This window comes from Lepidochelys kempii, chromosome 11 (genome assembly GCF_965140285.1).
Source record: "Lepidochelys kempii isolate rLepKem1 chromosome 11, rLepKem1.hap1, whole genome shotgun sequence".
NCBI classification, from domain to species: domain Eukaryota; kingdom Metazoa; phylum Chordata; order Testudines; family Cheloniidae; genus Lepidochelys; species Lepidochelys kempii.
The window spans coordinates 33,212,003-33,230,733 of NC_136390.1; the positions used below are offsets into that span (position 1 = coordinate 33,212,003).

At 39.6% G+C, this 18,731-nt stretch overlaps 1 protein-coding gene across 2 annotated transcripts in view; it reads right to left on the reverse strand.

Annotated features, from left to right (window-relative positions):
- ITGB6 (integrin subunit beta 6) overlaps nucleotides 1–16,854 on the reverse strand; it is a 46,276-nt gene extending 29,422 nt beyond the window's left edge. Inside the window, exons 1-8 of one of the 2 annotated variants that reach the window (XM_073304735.1) lie at nucleotides 16,724–16,854; nucleotides 16,536–16,612; nucleotides 15,739–15,818; nucleotides 12,552–12,756; nucleotides 9,349–9,595; nucleotides 8,068–8,230; nucleotides 7,208–7,369; nucleotides 6,228–6,323 (exon numbers count right to left, since the gene is read on the reverse strand). In XM_073304735.1, coding sequence (XP_073160836.1) covers nucleotides 6,228–6,323; nucleotides 7,208–7,369; nucleotides 8,068–8,230; nucleotides 9,349–9,595; nucleotides 12,552–12,756; nucleotides 15,739–15,818; nucleotides 16,536–16,596 — 1,014 coding nt within the window. In that variant the 5' untranslated portion in view covers nucleotides 16,597–16,612; nucleotides 16,724–16,854. Of the gene's footprint in view, nucleotides 1–6,227; nucleotides 6,324–7,207; nucleotides 7,370–8,067; nucleotides 8,234–9,348; nucleotides 9,596–12,551; nucleotides 12,757–15,738; nucleotides 15,819–16,535; nucleotides 16,613–16,723 lie in introns of both variants that reach the window. The other variant, XM_073304734.1, reaches the window with a different exon arrangement.
- Nucleotides 16,855–18,731: the final 1,877 nt, after the last annotated feature.

Genomic DNA, 18,731 nt, shown 5'->3' on the forward strand with positions numbered 1-18,731 from the left:
TGTCAAGTTCAATTATGTTTTTTGGTACAATAAAATACAGTTGCAAGTTTCTGGGCCTGATCCTGCAAAGCTAATGTAATTTAGGGAAAGCTCTATTAGGCTTAATTATAGTGGTTTCAACTGAAGTTTTGCCTGAGTAAGGCGTTGTCTGTAAAGGTTTCAGAGTAGCAGCCGTGTTAGTCTGTATTTGCAAAAAGAAAAGGAGTACTTGTGGCAGCTTAGAGACTAACCAATTTATTTGAGCATAAGCTTTCGTGAGCTACAGTGGCTCACGAAAGCTTATGCTCAAATAAATTGGTTAGTCTCTAAGGTGCCACAAGTACTCCTTTTCTATTTACTGTCTGTAAAGGTGCCACCAAAATGTTTGACTAAAGACATGAACCTTTGAGCATAGGGGTCCTTCACATTCTGAAACTAGGCTCCCAACTGAAGTCAGAAGTGCCCTGTTTCTTGGAAGCACTGGTTGGCTGATCCTATTTCCAGATGTGCCGAAAACTGATCTTTCACAGGTGGAGTTAAGTTTTGTCATTACATAAAGTGGCCCAGAGCAGTGCACACAGGTATTGTTGGTATTATGGATGAGTACATCTACATATACTGAGTGATGATTTGGGTTCAGCTGCATCTGCTATTGTATCTTATTAAATAATGAGCTCTTTGTTCAATGAGAAATCCCTAGCTCTGACTGTATAAGCACAATAGACTTCCATTCCTTAGCCTACTCTTGTTTCTGGAACCAAAATCATCCATTTTCCTCAAAATAGTTCAATTCCTTCTTTAGTTTCCTCCCCCCGTGCCCGCATCTTCCATACAACAATGGAACATTTCCCTTGCACAACTCATATAAAAAATGATCTCATGAAAAAGATCATGGTTAGTTTCTTGACTCTTGGATTTCAGTTCATCCTTTGTCAACAATAGATAATACACCACCTGTGGAAAGACTAAGAGGTTATGCATTTTAAAGTCTCATTGACTTCAGTGGGGCGTAAGCACTTGCTTAAAGTTAAGAACATGCTTAAGTGTTTTCCTGAATTGGAGCCGAAATGCACACTTGCAGCTTGATCCTGCTCCCAGGGAAGTCAATGATAAAATTCCAATGGACTTCAGTGGACCAGGATCAAGTCCTTAAGCAAGTCCCTGTCCTTCCTTGTCTTCTGGCACTCTGTCCTCTTCTCATTCCCCTACTACCCTTCTAATTGCTCCTACTTCACATCCTTTGGAGGATCTTCCTTCTTTCCCCCCCGCACATACACCAGGTTTCTGAGGGAATTTCACAGGGCTCTGTCCTTGGTCCCCTTATCTTCTCCTTCTATACCTCATTTCTGGGTAATCCCATCTGCAAACACAAGTTCAACTACCATCTCTATGCTAAGGACTCACAGATCTCTCTCTCTCTCTCTCTCGCCACTCCAGACCTGTCTCCTTCTGTCCAAACTAAAATCTTGGCCTGCCTCTCTAACATCACCCTCCTGGGTGTCTAGCCATCAGCTCAAATTCAATATGGCTAAAACAGGGCTTTAAATGGTTGGCCTCAATCCCTCTTGGTTGCATCCTTTCTTGGTCACTCTGAGTGACACTGCCATCCTGTCTGTCCTGGGTGTCATCTTTGAGTCGGACGTCTCTTTAGGTCCTCACGTCCCAGCTATCTAAACCTTGCTATTCTTTCTCCTTGATATCTGTAAGGGGGTGTGTCTATGCTGCAGTCACAGGGCGTGACTGCAGCTCATGTGGACACACCTATGCTAGCTTTAATCTAGCTATCTTGGGTATTGGAGAGAGTCTGCAGCAGCATGGATTTCAGTGCAGACTTCTCAAGCCTGTCTGGAACCCTGACCCTGGATGGCTAGCCCATGCAGACACCTGTGTGGGATAGCTAGGTTAAAGCTAGCTCAGGTATGATGCCTGCTGAATTGGCCTCTGACTACACCCATGGTTAAGGGGAAAAGTGGAAGCAAATTTTGCTCCCATTGCTTTAGTGCACTAAGGACTGCTCTGGTGCACTTGAGGAGTAAGCCCCAGGTTCTGGCTGCAGAAAAAGATATTAAAGCAAAAAAAAAAAATCAAAATACACATTTTTAAGGTAAGTCCAATCACTATGCTCAGTGGAAATAGTGCATTCTGAATGCAACAGATAAGGAACTAGTAGAAGTCACTCAAGTATAATCACACTGCAACAAATAGCTACATAATCAAAGGGTATAACTAGCTAAATACTTTTAGCATCCACAGAGCAGGTATTAAAATTCTATCATTACCTAAGGTTTGCTGGCTAGGGGCCTGATCCTATGGCCAATGCAATATTTCCACTGATTTTAATTGGCCCTTGGATTAGGTCCTACACCTAAATTTGGAGCTATCCATCTCCTCTTTAATCTACCGTCTTATTGCACCAAAAAGATGCATCCCTCCCTGAGTGCATGAAGGTTTCCTTTGGAATTTTCCAGTGCTCATGGTCTGCGCTGGCCAACACCATTCTTATCAAAGGTTTTCTGTTTCAGTATCTCTGTGTCAGTTTTATACCATTATCAAAGTTATCAAGTGGCATGCTTTGTTCTCTGGGAACTCTATACTAAGATTTACAACTAACAAAAAATGTGAGCCATTGTTAATCCATCTATTACTTTTTGTTCTCTACTTTGTCAGAAAAATAAAGTGACACCATTTTCTGTCTTGTATAGAATGTAGCAATTCTTTTAAACATATTCTATCTACCACTTTCATCTTTTGCATGTGGCATTCTGTCACTTAACTGAGTATCTGCTGTTATTTTTCCTTGCACATAGCCTCACTAACCTGCGGGTTAGATGGACAGTTAGTCAAAGCAAATATAAAATAATAAACAAAATAAAAATATCAGACTTTTACTGCTGGCTTTCACAAACATCAAAGGGCATATCTAAAACAATGGGACTGTATTGTCACATTTTCCATCTGTGTCAATCAAACTCAGAATATTGACCTAGAAGTCTGATTCTCCCATGCTTATGATTATAAAGAAAACATAATATGACAATATAAATCAAGATTATAAGACTGCAAACACTGAATTCTGATCTAGGATTTATTTTTAGACACTACAAATTTCTTCACAACAGCCCATCTGGGCAAAAATATACATGATAAAATAAGATAGATACTGACAGTTCTCTTAGTGAGGGCTCTGTGCCTACCCACTGCACAGCTCAGAGTGAAACAGAAGAGAGGAAAAGGCCCCTTATGTGCGGGAAGAGCTCCCTGTAAAAATCCCCAAAGACACTACACTTCTAACTCTCTCCTTAACCCACTTGTGCTGTGACTTCACTTCTACCCCAGTTCTGGCAGAGTTGGATAGAGGACACAGGGAAAAAGGCCAACAATAGCATGGCTCATCAGAGAGACATGTTGCCAGGGAGGCTGAAACCAGGGACTGCACGGGTGGTTAGGTCTTCATGTGTAATCTGGGATAGGTGAGACTATAGCCTGTCTTCTCTATGGATCCTCCAGATCTAATGTTATAAGGGTATGGGTACAATTTTCAAAAGTGTTTAACGAGCCTGAATCCCACTGACTTTCAATGCAACATAGGCTCCTTAGCCATTTAAAGTTTAGAAGATTTTTACCATGTCCCCTCTACAGCATGGGCAGCGGGTATAATAGGCCAGGGGAGGCTCAGCCTCTCCTAGCGTAGCCACTGCTGCTGGAACCTGGTTGTGGGTTTGATGGGGGAAATTTTTGCTTTTTATTATGCCGCATGCAAGCTCTGGGTAGCTGAGGAGGTGGTATGTGCTACTCAGCTTCCTCTGGACTCCAGAGAGATTATTGATGAACCCCGGAAGCTGAGTAAGACATACTACCCCCTCAGTCACCCTGGAACCTGCATGGTGCATATCAAAAGCTCAGGTTCCTCTTCCCCAAGAGAGAAGAAGAGAAGAGCGTTTGAAGGCTTCTCCAGACAGTGTGTGTGTGTGTGGGGGGGAGGCGTGGCTCAGGGCTCTGCATGGCCCAGGGCTCCTCTGGCTATGGGGTGTGTGTGCAGGAGATCTCAGGGCTCCTTTGGGCAGGTTGGAGGGGGGTGCTCAGGGTTCTGGCTGGCCCGGGGCTCCTCTGGCCATGGGCGGGGAGTGCAGGGGGTCTTGGGACTCCGGAGGGGGGGAGTGGGCAGAAGGGTTGAGCCGGGGGCTAGCCTCCCCAAAGTGGGGCTCTACCCACCACCCATGCTCCACAGTGACACGAACAACTCATAATGGAGGGGAAGGGGCTTATCAAGCACAGAACTGTCAGATTACTTTTTTGTGGTTTTACTGCAGACGGGAAACAGATAGGCTTTTTTTCTCTCCCATCTTCTACTTATTTTTACTCATCATTTTAAATAGGAATTTGAAGTGTTGTGGGCCCACTCCAGGGCTGTCCTATCACTCCATACACTGGTTCTGGTCACTGGGAAATTCCCCAGCTATAGGAGAATCCCCAAGTAGATCCAGTCTAGGGGACAAACTGGGGGTACCTGGATGTGCATGCCAAACACAAGTTATGGCTGCTTTAGTTTTGCTGAGGAACGGAACTACCTCTGGCCAAACTCTGAACAGATGCACAACGGTGGTGCAAAGTATCTTTTCCCCTCCTTGCCCCAGTTCCATTTGCAATAAAATGACTAATCTCCTCTCCACTCTCTGCTCCCATTTGCCATGCAATGACTTTTTAATCAAAAGAGTCTTCATGTAACTGAGACTTGTATTCTTCACTTCAAACAATGCTATGTGTTTTTTTCTCCCTTCAGTGCATACAGGCAGTTAGATGTGAGGGGGAGGGGAGAAATTCTCCCTTCTATTTTGTCATTTTGTACTTTATATTTCCTGCTACCTTCCAACTTATCTCACTGAAAAGAAGTTTTAGACTGAAGAGGAGGAAGCAAACTCTCAGATCAGGTGAAAACACATTTTCTGAGAGATGAACAAAAGTTCATGAGGACATTTTGTTTCAAGGGGTGTCCCTGTCTCACAGGAGAAAAAAACAGCCTCAAGTATTAGTACCCAGCATCTTAAGATATAACTGTCTAATACTAGTGATTATGCTGAGCAATTTAGATAAGCTTCAGGGTTGAACATCCTTATCTACTATGACTCAAAAAGTAGTTATTCACAGTGTGATTCAACATAAAACCCAATTTACAATTACATAAAGAACCATAAAATCAATACATGATGAGTGAGGTGCTTTCAAAGTAACTGAGTTTTTAGATGTTTTAAATCAGGTATCTAATTTTCTAGCTATATTTTTAATTAAATATGCACCTTGCAGGGTTGAATCCTCAATGCTAGTCTTCTCAAGTGGTACTGTATAAATAGGGCCCTTCATTTTCAATTTTTATTTTATTTAATTTTTCCTGGGAATTTATCAGACAACAAACAAACAACAACAACAAAATCAGGTAAAAATCAGTGCAAAAATCTATTAATTTTTCTGGGTAGATATCAGGGTTTATTTTAGTGGATGGAAAGACAGAGGAAAAAAGTATTCTGTAGATTAATGATTTGAATTCTGTTCATCAGTGTGATTTGCTGCAGAACTCAAAACACAATGCCACCTCAGAGTTTAAGAAAAAATATATCTCTAATCCCCAAATAAAACTTTTCATTTGAATAAAAAGTTTACTGTTGTAGACTTAGAACTATTAGACAATTAATATTTACATTTAATAATTGGGCCAAACCATTTGCAGTGCATACACTCAACTTCATCCTTTTCTCCTATTTTTTTTAAAACTTTTTTTTAAAACTCATGTTCTGAAATGTATTTTGATACAGATTTTCATTTTCTTCCCATTTTAGTTAAATCTTTAAACCATTATCTGCTAACAGCTTGAAGTGTGGACATGGTGGCATGAGATTCATCAGTGTTCAGATGCGCACACAATTCAGAGCTTGCATGCGTGCCTATTTATTTGTGTGTATCTTCTAGACTAATACAGGTGGCTTTGCATATACACACAGACTAAAGTATTATCATAATACATACCTCATGCAATGTATTGTATTTTCCTGAAAAACCAAGTTATTTTTTACATATTTGAATGATACAAAAGTAGGGTGAAAATTGGAAATAAACTGAATAATACTTTTTGTAAAACCCGGGAAATTTTCGGTAAAAATCGGTTTAAACTGAAAATGAAAGAGCTCATACATAAACATTATTAAAAGGAACATTAAAGCAAAACACTGGAGAGTTACAAATTTTAGTTACCTCACCTCATATAAGTAAACTTGTTCCTTTGTTACAGCAAAAATTAATAAAACGTTATTTTGCACAAGCTTGTCTGTTAGTTGTCCAATTGTTGGATACTCCTGAAAACAAATATAGAGAGCCAAATCAATCCCTGTTTTACAAAAGGACCAAAGAGTTAAAAAATAGTGATGAAAAACATTGCATGTTATCTTTAATGAACATACATTCATACTGTGCTCAGTGTAATATAAACATGTAATTATACATGTGTGCTGAGTAAGTGTGTATGTGTACATAGAGCCTTTCCTTCTGGTGCTCACGTTACCCTGAGTGATCCACCTGTATGTCATGCTTCAGTGCCTGGGGTCAGGAGGTTTTAGTCCACACAGGAACACAGGCCTTTGGAATCCTCTTTAAACCTCTTAATTCTTGAATTTAGACTTTAAGAAGGTGAGAAAACTAACTCTTTGAGGCAAGGACACTACTTACCTTTGTGTTTGCAAGGCAACTAGCACAATACAGCGCACATCCTAACAGGGGCCTCTAAACATCCCCATAATAGAACTATTAAATAACAGTATTAGTTTGAGCACTTGAATCTTAGTTTGAAATGTTTTTCTGACCTCAGCAGTGTCCTACACATTCCTGAACCACTCCTTAATTCACTTCCTTTAAGACAATGTGATGAAAGCATATTTTTGCTCTCCTCTCAGGAGAGGATGCCAATAGGTCCTGTTCCACATGTTACCCATGGTAACAGTTATTGGGAGTAAGAGGTATCACTTTTTCTAATCATAACATGTTCTGAGATCACTTATGTCAATATGCTGTGTTCTTAGTTTTGATTTTATGAAAATATGTGATTAAAATTAAAATGGATGACATCAAATGACTGGATTTCCAAACTCCTACTGCATACCACTGAACAAAATCATTAATATTCCAATTCATCTTTCCCGTACTTCAAAATTCCACAATGAAAGAATTGTACGAAGCACATTACCAAAACTGTTGACATGGAATATTCATTATTGTGGTCCAAGTGACAATGTCCATCGTTTGGAATAACAATCCCTGCCAGTTTACTGTCCATCCCAAAATGGGAATCAGCATCACTCACAAACACCAGCAGATGTAGAGAGTCATTTCTCCACCCAATCTTTTCCTGTAATTAAAATGTAATGGTTTAGTATAGACCGATTATATTGAAAGAAACAATACAGGATGATAGGGTAGAAGGCAGAAGAAGGGGTCTTTCAAAGACAGCTTTAAAAAGTAGTGTCCTTTCTGCTTTAAGCAGACATCATAGATTCATAGATATTTGGGTCAGAAGGGACATCAAAAGATACCATGACAATTATTTAACAGAGTTCACTCCATTGCCTCTGACCAACATATCTCCTCTTCCCATTGTTGTGCTGAGTGTGTATAGCTGCTTGTCATCTATGTCAAATATTGTTAATATTGTTAATCATTAAAATATTTAAAGAGAAAAAATTGAAGAAAATATGATGATTATGTGGCAATTTTATTGCTTTTCATTCCCCATATACACCCGATTATTACACGATCAGTGCTTTTATTGATGGAAACTACAAAACTATCATTTTTCAATGTGCGTATTTAACTTGATTATATACACTTTTCTAATGAAAAAAGAGATCATTTGAATATACCTTTACAGTCTGACCAAATACCCACTGAAATCAGTGGGGGTCCTTCCATTGATTTTAGTGGAGTCAGATCAGGGTCAGAATCTACATTTTGAGAAAACAAGAGCTGCTTATTTTTTAAAAAATACCATAAAAATCTATTAATATTAAAATGTGGACTAATAAATATTACACCTAGAGGTTTCATTACCTTGCAAACAGCTGCCTGCATAATTGCATCAAATCCTCCCTCTGGAGTGTCTATATTAGCTGAGATTTTCTGTTCTTTCACAATTTCATTGAATCTTTCAGCATCATTTGTTAATGGCAAAACATGTTTGTATCCAAAGGTGGGTAAGCAATTACGTGGAACACTGCTATAAAATAAATGATATATCTTAATAATATAAATGATATATAGCATAAATTATATATATATATATATATATATATCTGATATATAAATGATATATCTTAATGATATATCTTACGGCCAATGCAGAGATAGAATGCACACACTGTAGTTGCTTTGTAACTCTATCTAGCGTAGTTTTCAGGTGCACATCTCCTCTGTGTACCTTGTTTTATTAATATCATTGCTGAAAGTAGTACTTTTACAGTTCAGTTAGACAGACCAAGTGAAAAAACTTCAAGGTTAAAACATAACATGGCACTCAGTTAATTTTAAAGTGAAACTGTGCATTTAGATACTCTGTGGCTAAAGAATGGTGTGTAAACTGCACTTCCCCAGGAGTAGCCCTGGGAGGCACTGTGCCCCAGTGATACCCTGAAGTGGCATACTCCTCCTGTGCTCCTCTTTTAATCTGCTCCAGCTCCTTACAGAGCACAGTATACTCCCACCATCACATCCAGATAGGCCCACTGGGCTCCTCCCCACTTGCTCTGAGAGGAGGAGAGTATCAGGCATGCAGCCCCCACTCTCCACAAGCACCCCAGAGTTGTGATCCGGGCAGGACTCATGCAGCATAGGGCAGAAGGGACTGTTCCTGGTTCTTTAAAACAAATAAATAATAAGAACATTAATAAATATACTGAACTGTTGTTTTTTGGTATTTTTGAGTACCCAAAAGTATTGTGAGCCTTTACAGCTGTCACATGAATAATCCAGGATTTTAATAAAAGAATATATATTTCAAGCAAATTAAAGAGACATATAACTTGAGTTATCAAGTTATCAATGTGCTAATCAGTCACACACACTTGTAATTAGCAGGAAAATCTAAACAGCAAGCAAAAAGGTAAACCTCTTCCCCCCTAAACACCCCCTCTTCCCAACAACCCAATGGGGTATAGAAAATGACCAGAGTATGAACCAAGAGCCAAGTCCCATTTGCTTTATTCACTCAACTGCAAGTGAGTAAGGTGGAAAGGCTGCAGTGAGGGCAGTGAGCAGGATTTTGCCCCCAATGATCAATCTTATCTGTGTTCCTATATTAAATAACAAACATACATAGGTGCTTTCTTTGCCTACCTGCAAGGGTTGTTTATTTCTTCAGCTGTGGTTTTGATGAATGGTGAAACTGGTTTTTCAACAAAAGACCCAAAGCCCAGTCTAAAGTTGCTGGTTAGTTTTGACATTTCTTTGGAAAGAGTTGAGCCTAATTCCTTTATTGTATTCAGATCATCATCCATGGAAGCAGAAAGGTCCATGAGGTAATAGAGATCAACCGGATAATCTTCAGTCTGGCGAACTTTGATCTCTATTGTTTCTTCATTTCCTAGTAAAGCCATAGGGGAAATGGAGAACAAATTAACACATGTAGACAATGTAATGGGCAATATATCAATGATGCTGTCTGTTTATTCTGTGCCATTGGTGGAATTAATAGAAATGTATAAAAGCGTAAATAAAAATTCCAAATAGAAAATCTGAAAGACCTTAAGTAAGTATTACTTGAGTGGTACAGTAAAAGTTAAGTACTAACTTTAGGTTTAGGACTATTTGATTCCTGTGGATCTAGTGTGTTAGAAAAAACAAATGTCAGAGTGCAGCTTTAAAATGTTCTATTATGAAACAGAAGTTAGTACTTGTAGGAGCAAGTGCAAGGGTTAATGGTCTGAGCATGGGACTGGGAGAGTGGATTACAAGTGCGCCTGGGTTCTATTCCTGGTTCTAGTACTAACATACTGTGTGTTATTTAAATCTCTCTGCACCTCATTTTCCCTAGGACAAATTCTGATCTATGTTATATTGGTGTAAATCCACAGTAACGCCATAGACCTCAGGGGATCTTGCAAATCATGTTGATATCCTCCGATAAAAACACTATATGGCAGATTCTCTACTGCAGCTGAGATTTTCTCAGGGTAGCAATGAAGAGGTGAGACACTGGGGAGCTGGCTATGGTTGCAGTTTCCCAATTCTCTCCTCATCTCTGCCATGGCCTGGGTGCAGTTTAGAGAAGCCTCCGGAATAGGTGCTGGAACTGGGGGTGCTGCTGCCGTGCCCCCTGACTTGAAGTGGACAAGGTTTACAGTTTGCTTCAATGGCTCTAAGCAAACCCACTATAAAAACTGCTCCAGCATCCCTGGCCTTCAGACTCCTCTAACCAATACCAGCTGGCTACATCCCATGGGATAGCTTGCCTACTGTGCTATGGCTATGGCCACGGCCCCTTCATTTCCACCCTCAAAACACCTCCCGCATCAGGGGCACAAGAGGAACGGTATAGGAACTAGCTCGTCCCGCTCTACACCCGCGGGGGGAATTCCCAGCCTGATAGATGTGTGACATTTCCATTCCCTTTGTGCTGCCACGAGCCATGAAGAGAACAGAGCAGGGAGATTAATCTCCTTTTACATAAATGCAAAATACTTTGGGGGGAATTTAAATAGTGTACATTTTAGATCTATCCATCAGATTAACACATGATAAATCATAGAATCATAGAATATCAGGGTTGGAAGGGACCCCAGAAGGTCATCTAGTCCAACCCCCTGCTCGAAGCAGGACCAATTCCCAGTTAAATCATCCCAGCCAGGGCTTTGTCAAGCCTGACCTTAAAAACCTCTAAGGAAGGAGATTCTACCACCTCCCTAGGTAACACATTCCAGTGTTTCACCACCCTCTTAGTGAAAAAGTTTTTCCTAATATCCAACCTAAACCTCCCCCACTGCAACTTGAGACCATTACTCCTCGTTCTGTCATCTGCTACCATTGAGAACAGTCTAGAGCCATCCTCTTTGGAACCCCCTTTCAGGTAGTTGAAAGCAGCTATCAAATCCCCCCTCATTCTTCTCTTCTGCAGGCTAAACAATCCCAGCTCCCTCAGCCTCTCCTCATAACTCATGTGTTCCAGTCCCCTAATCATTTTTGTTGCCCTTCGCTGGACTCTCTCCAATTTATCCACATCCTTCTTGAAGTGCAGGGCCCAAAACTGGACACAGTACTCCAGATGAGGCCTCACCAATGTCGAATAGAGGGGAACGATCACGTCCCTCGATCTGCTCGCTATGCCCCTAGTTATACATCCCAAAATGCCATTGGCCTTCTTGGCAACAAGGGCACACTGCTGACTCATATCCAGCTTCTCGTCCACTGTCACCCCTAGGTCCTTTTCCGCAGAACTGCTGCCTAGCCATTCGGTCCCTAGTCTGTAGCTGTGCATTGGGTTCTTCCGTCCTAAGTGCAGGACCCTGCACTTATCCTTATTGAACCTCATCAGATTTCTTTTGGCCCAATCCTCCAATTTGTCTAGGTCCTTCTGTATCCTATCCCTCCCCTCCAGTGTATCTACCACTCCTCCCAGTTTAGTATCATCCGCAAATTTGCTGAGAGTGCAATCCACACCATCCTCCAGATCATTTATGAAGATATTGAACAAAACCGGCCCCAGGACCGACCCTTGGGGCACTCCACTTGATACCGGCTGCCAACTAGACATGGAGCCATTGATCACTATCCGTTGAGCCCGACAATCTAGCCAGCTTTCTACCCACCTTATAGTGCATTCATCCAGCCCATACTTCCTTAACTTGCTGACAAGAATACTGTGGGAGACCGTGTCAAAAGCTTTGCTAAAGTCAAGAAACAATACATCCACTGCTTTCCCTTCATCCACAGAACCAGTAATCTCATCATAAAAGGCAATTAGATTAGTCAGGCATGACCTTCCCTTGGTGAATCCATGCTGGCTGTTCCTGATCACTTTCCTCTCCTCTAAGTGCTTCAGGATTGATTCTTTGAGGACCTGCTCCATGATTTTTCCAGGGACTGAGGTGAGGCTGACTGGCCTGTAGTTCCCAGGATCCTCCTTCTTCCCTTTTTTAAAGATTGGCACTACATTAGCCTTTTTCCAGTCATCCGGGACTTCCCCGGTTCGCCACGAGTTTTCAAAGATAATGGCCAATGGCTCTGCAATCACAGCCGCCAATTCCTTCAGCACTCTCGGATGCAACTCGTCCGGCCCCATGGACTTGTGCACGTCCAGCTTTTCTAAATAGTCCCTAACCGCCTCTATCTCCACAGAGGGCTGGCCATCTCTTCCCCATTTTGTGATGCCCAGCTCAGGTCTTATTTGATTACAAATAATGCTTAATTTCGAATTTGTTAATACAAATTATTTAAATACAGTAAATACATTCTGTTTTTTAGATCATTAACAATTTAGTCTGAGAAACCTGGAAAGACAGCATCAACAGGAAAGAATCACAGTTATGAACTGAATAACTTACCTGGTCGCAGTCTAAAAGTTAACTTTTGAGGGGAAATCTGTGTGACATCAGAGTTATTCTTCTGGATTCCTATGCTAAGGGGCTTATTTTTGTGAATTTCTACTTTAGAAATGGGAAATTCAATAAAGTTCGACTGACATCCTTTTGACAAAAGATTTGCTGGAGTATCACACCTTCCATGAATTCCAGATGAGTCAGTATAATTCTGAAACAATCAGCAGAAGGAAGGGAAGAGCTAAATTTATTATTGAACAATGGAAAATAAATTATTTATGCATGGTGGGCCAAATGCAGAGGTGACAGACATTGTGGTGTAAGTTACACACAGGGTGTAAGCTGGCAAAGAAATGGGTGTAGGTGGCATAACAGTCTAAATTTGCATCTATCAGGCTTTTCATAGCAAAATTAACAGAGCATACATTTGTTTGGTATCCTAGCGGGACCAGTTGTATCATTGGTGTATGGGAATTGTGTCACTTATGCCTGGTATTTATTTGGCCCTAAGAGATTTGGGGATGGTGACACATAAGTTAAAGTGTATGTTGAGTCTTATCTTGTTTTTCCTGCTGCACCCTTCTCCGTCAATACTAATTTTGGACACTTATGAATGGTAAATCAATACTCCATAACTTACACCTGTTTTCTGACCATCTTACACCTGATGTTTAACTAACACCATATTTTCATGACCATGAATTTAGCCCAGAGATACACGTGGCACTTGTATTTATTTCCTTTAATTCAGCCCTGTGTGCTGTTTGGCCTTCTCCTGCACTTAGGATCTGATCTAAAGCCCACTGAAGTCAACAGGAGACTTTCCACTGACTTCAATAGTCTTTGGATCGGGCCCTGCATTCCTACTCAAGCAAAACTCCCACCAACTGGAATGGGAGTTTTATGATTATATATTCCTCTTCAAAGCAATATACTCACATTAATTTTCACAACATTGTTGTAAGGTATTATCATCATTGCTGTGTGAAAACTTTGGCAGAGAGTCTAAGTGATTTGACCAAGGCCACAGAGGGAGCCCATGTCAAAGCTGGGATTCGAATTTGGAAATTTCTGGTTTTCAATCCTGTGCCCATACCACTGGTCCATATTCTTCTCTTGTGCCTGTAGAAGGAATTTAAACTTTGTCCCTTAACCTGCAAATGTCCCTGAATTTTGTCACTGAGAAACACTCTGTTAAAGTTACAGCAAAGTTACTTTAAATCCACAAAATCCACAAAAGCCCAGAAATTCAGTTAATGCTAAGACTCTGCTTTTCACTTCCCACTGGGAGTCAAATTCTGTTCATGGATATATGTGTGTCTCACTGATTTCAGTGGAAACATAGGAGGGAAAAATTTGCCTTTCTGTACTTGGGCCACTTCTGATGTCTACTCAGATAAAACACCCATTGACTACAGGATCAAACCCAGTGTATATAAAAATCACCTATTATTATGAAACCCTTGGAAAACAGAGCATACCGGCTGCAGTAGCTAACACTGAATTTTCTGGCTTCTCAAAACAATTCATTATCAGGTAAACACATGGTTCAGGGCTAGTCAGAATGTGTATTTTTATCCAATAGACTATGATGGCTCCTTTTATTGAGTGTAGCCTGACACTAAAATAAATATACAGATTTTAAATATATAGAGTCTTTGCCTGCCCCACATCACATGAGTGTAGCAAATAAATCCATGGGCAAACATTATATTTATTCCACTGACATTTCCAATAAGTGCACATGATCTATACATAGTACTTCCAGACTCAAGAACTTAGTTGTTTTCTTTTTGTATTTTATGAAAACACGCAATGGCAATTGGCCTAATTATGTACCGAATAACATGGAAAATTTCATATTATGAAAATCCTGTGTTTTGAACTCTTTTTAAAAAAAGCATAGAAAAAACACTTTTTGGGGGGGACCGGAGACTTTCCTAGTGTTATATCTTGCAAATTGCTAAATTGCTTTTAGTAAAAACTGGATTAAAAAAGAACAGTATGTCAGTTTCATCCAAGATGGTATTTTTACTGTTCAACTAAAACCCCCTAAGGGAAGTGTTTATAAATTATTTAAAGAGTCCCTTAAAAGAGAGCTGTAGAGGTATGAACAGTAAACCACCACAATAAAGTATTTTAACACACATTCTGTTTCTCTCTCATATCTGATCTATGTATTGTGTTTATATATTTATTACATGCTTTGGACCTGATCCTTTGAAGTGCTTAGCACCCTCAATTGCCACTGAAGCCAATGGCTATTAAGGGTGCTCAGCACGACAGAAATATCAAACACAATCCAGTTGACTAAGACATTATTTTAAGAAATTTTGCAGTACATACCTAGCTGACCAATAATTCAAAAACTAACTAGCACTTGACTGGCTAGCTGTTGGCTGAATAGGATTCACAAAACCCTGTGTTTGTCTATCTGTATTTATAAGAGCCAAGATTTCCAAAATCTAAAGTTAGGCTTCTAAAAATCATATTTAGGCTCCTGAACAAGCAGCCAGATTTTCAAAAGTGCTGAGCACCTAACAGTTCACCTTCTGCTTTAAAAGGGAGAAGGGCATATGGCTCTCATTTGGACCCTGCTTATTTTATTTATTTATAGCCATTTCTATTGAGCCTTTAATCGCAGTAGCCAACTGCTTCACAAACACTAACAAAGTGAAGCTCAGAACACCTGCTGTGGGGCCAGGAGGTATTCCTATTCACATTTTACACATTAAGAACTGAACCACAGATAAGTTAAGTGACTTGCCTGGGGTCACACAGGAAGTCAGTGACATATCTGGGAACCAGATCCATATCTGTTTCCCAGACCCATACTTCAGTCATAAGACCTCCATATCTTAGGTGCTCTATCCTGTATCACAGGAGCTGTACAATCTCACCATAGTCACTTCCAAAATGATGAGTACAGCTCCTCTGATAGGTAGAAACAAAGGTGCTAAAAGCTGGGGATTTTTTTTTAAAGAAACAGAGAACGATGAACAATAAACCATAATTTCCAGATGTACCACTTTTAATTCCCAGAGAAAATTACACAGGCAATTTTCTCTCTCTAAATTCTTCATGCATTACAAAAGCACCGGTTGACCCAGTTAATTCAATAATTCCATCACTCATAGCCACTGCAAACACTCAGATTGTACGGCTTTGAAATTTTTAAGATAATTTACTTTACCTCTTGAGAACACCAAGCACACTGTTGTCCAGAAAACAAACAATCTTCACAAGTCACTGCACTCCCTGGAGAACAATTTCCTATATTTAAACCCAGGAAGAGAAGAGATTAATAATGGGTTTAATTATTCTTTTTATAAAATGCCCCACTTAGTTAAAAATATTGGAGATAAAAAATAGTGACACATTTGGACATACTTAAGATTATTGATAACATTCCATCATTAAAATATTTATATTAGTTTAGTATTTAACTTGATCAATAATTACACTATTACTGGCAATTAATAAAAAATGTGGGGACCTGAAGGTCACTCATCTATGAAAAATATGCACACTATTTGTTTTCTGAAATGCATTTAATAATTGTTAAATTTGTTTAACCATAACTAGAATTCTTAGCGAAATAGATATGTGTACATTGTACACATTACAGTTGTTTCAGTCTGCTTTCCAATGTACTTACTCTGGAAGTTAAAATTATGCCAGGTTCCATAGACACCTCCAGAGTCACAGATGCACTGTGAAATTTCATGATGGATCAAACTCTGATGTGTATAATTAAAATGGCTCAAAAGCCTGTGTGTTTGGCGCAGGTAGTTCTATATTATGAACAGATGTACTCTAATTACATTTATTGGCTACGTAGTAATACTACACTCTGTCAAAAACATTCATTAAGTGGAAAGGAATGACTGAACAGACAACATGGGAAGCTAGTTAATAGAAAGTTGTTAAACAAAAGACAATGCAAAATATGCTTTTAAAGAAGCAGAGTTCAGTAATTGTAAGCCTTACCTTGTACATTGTTATTTCTTTGCAGAAATAGAAAGAACAGGAAAAGCAATACAATCCCCATTCGTTTTCAGTTCTGGCTGTGTGAATTAAAAGTATAAAAGAATAATTACCTTCAGGGTAAAATGATTAATATGGAATGTTGTAAAAGTCATAGAGTCCTGAAGTGTATATTCTAAGATGATACTTACACTGGTTTGAAGAGAAATTTCCAAACTACCAGGGCAGAACATTAATACAAAGAAAACAAAAGCTACCTGAATAGGTAAAGACGACGAGCTGTGCATAAAAGCAACTTCAACATGGTTATGGAACTTAACACTGTTCTTTATCTTACTTCCTTATTTTCCTTATAAGGAAAACAGGTACACAATCATAAGAAGGTGGGGGAATTGATTCAGGTGCTGATTTTTTTTTTTTTTTTTTTGGTCAACACTCGCAGTCTCTCTGGGTCCTAGAGAAATCTGTCCAGGAGAACTTTATCAAGTGTACAATAACTCTAAAATACTGCCACTCCTTTGACTGTTTTCTGACCGAGTTCAAAATGCTGGCAAGCCATACAAATAGTGAGGTGAATATACCTGGAGAGATGTATAAATCCCATTTTTTCAAGTTTCATGTTGTGGAATGAACCTTCTAAAAGCAGCTGTGAAAAAAACAACAACAAATCACCATAACTTATTATAACATTATAATGGAAAACCATTTTAGGAATACAAAATGTCTTTTGTTTTACTGTGTAGAGTTTATATATATTTTATTAGCATTATAAAGTGAAAAAGAAATAAATCAAACCTACATTATTGTGAAATGCAGTTACTATTGTACAGGTGTGGTTATCTGCATGTTACTACCCCAATAGAGAGTGTCTTCTGTGATGGAATTCAAGATAATTTCCTCTGTAGCTATTAATACATTCAGGTAACAATGACTAGAAAGAGGCTTTCATTGCATTTTAAAGCATTTGGGGAACCAAAAAAACCTCACCCAGCCTTCATAACAGTGAAGCAATAATAGTGAGTACAAGATGAAAGAAAAGAAAGCATGGTTAGAGAAGGGGAATGGTGGCTAGCACCAGGCTTAGGGTATGTCTACACTACGAAATTAGGTCGAATTTATAGAAGTCTGTTTTTTAGAAATCGGTTTTATATATTCGAGTGTGTGTGTCCCCACAGAAAATGCTCTAAGTGCATTAAGTGCATTAACTCGGCGGAGCGCTTCCACAGTACCGAGGCAAGCGTCGACTTCCAGAGTGTTGCACTGTGGGTAGCTATCCCACAGTTCCCGCAGTCTCTGCTGCCCATTGGAATTCTGGGTTGAGATCCCAATGCCTGATTGGGCTAAAACATTGTCGCGGGTGGTTCTGGGTACATATCGTCAGGCCCCCGTTCCCTCCCTCCCTCCGTGAAAGCAGCAGCAATCGTTTCGCGCCTTTTTTCGCGGTTCTTTTCCTGTCTACCTGGCCAGTGCATCTGAGTTGAGAGTGCTGTCCACAGCAGTCACAATGAAGCACTCTGGGATAGCTCCCACAGTACCCCAAATTCAACCCGGCAAGGCCGATTTAAGCGCTAATCCACTTGTCAGGGGTGGAGTAAGGAAATCGATTTTAAGAGCCCTTTAAGTCGAAAAAAGGGCTTCATCATGTGGACGGGTGCAGGTTTACATCGATTTAACGCTGCTAAATTCGACCTAAAGTCCTAGTGTAGACCAGGGCTCAGATTCCCAACTGTGCCACTGACTCACAGTATAGCCTTGGGAAAGTCACAATCTTTAAGATGTTGTGAGGTGGATTTTAAGACACATTTAACTCCTTGGAGGAAAGGTTAAATATAAGTTCATACTAATATTATGAAAGGAAATCTAAAAATAACAAAAACCCTTGGTTTATATGTTGTTTTATTTCCCCCCACCTTTTATCCATTTGTCCTTTTTAGCATATAAATTGTTTGGGACTGGGACTCTCTCTTCATAATTTGTTTACAACAGAACATGTCAAACATTAGACTCTACTGTATAAATTATAAGTAATGCTAATAATAACCTGTGTACCAAAATAAAACTTACAAATATATATGTCATTCCTCTTTGATCGTTTCAGTATGTCTGAGCCAGTTCATTGCACTAGGATTTACAGGGACCCAAAGTTATCCCTGAGGTTAGATCTCACAAGTCTTGCAGATTTATTTTAACTAAATTTTG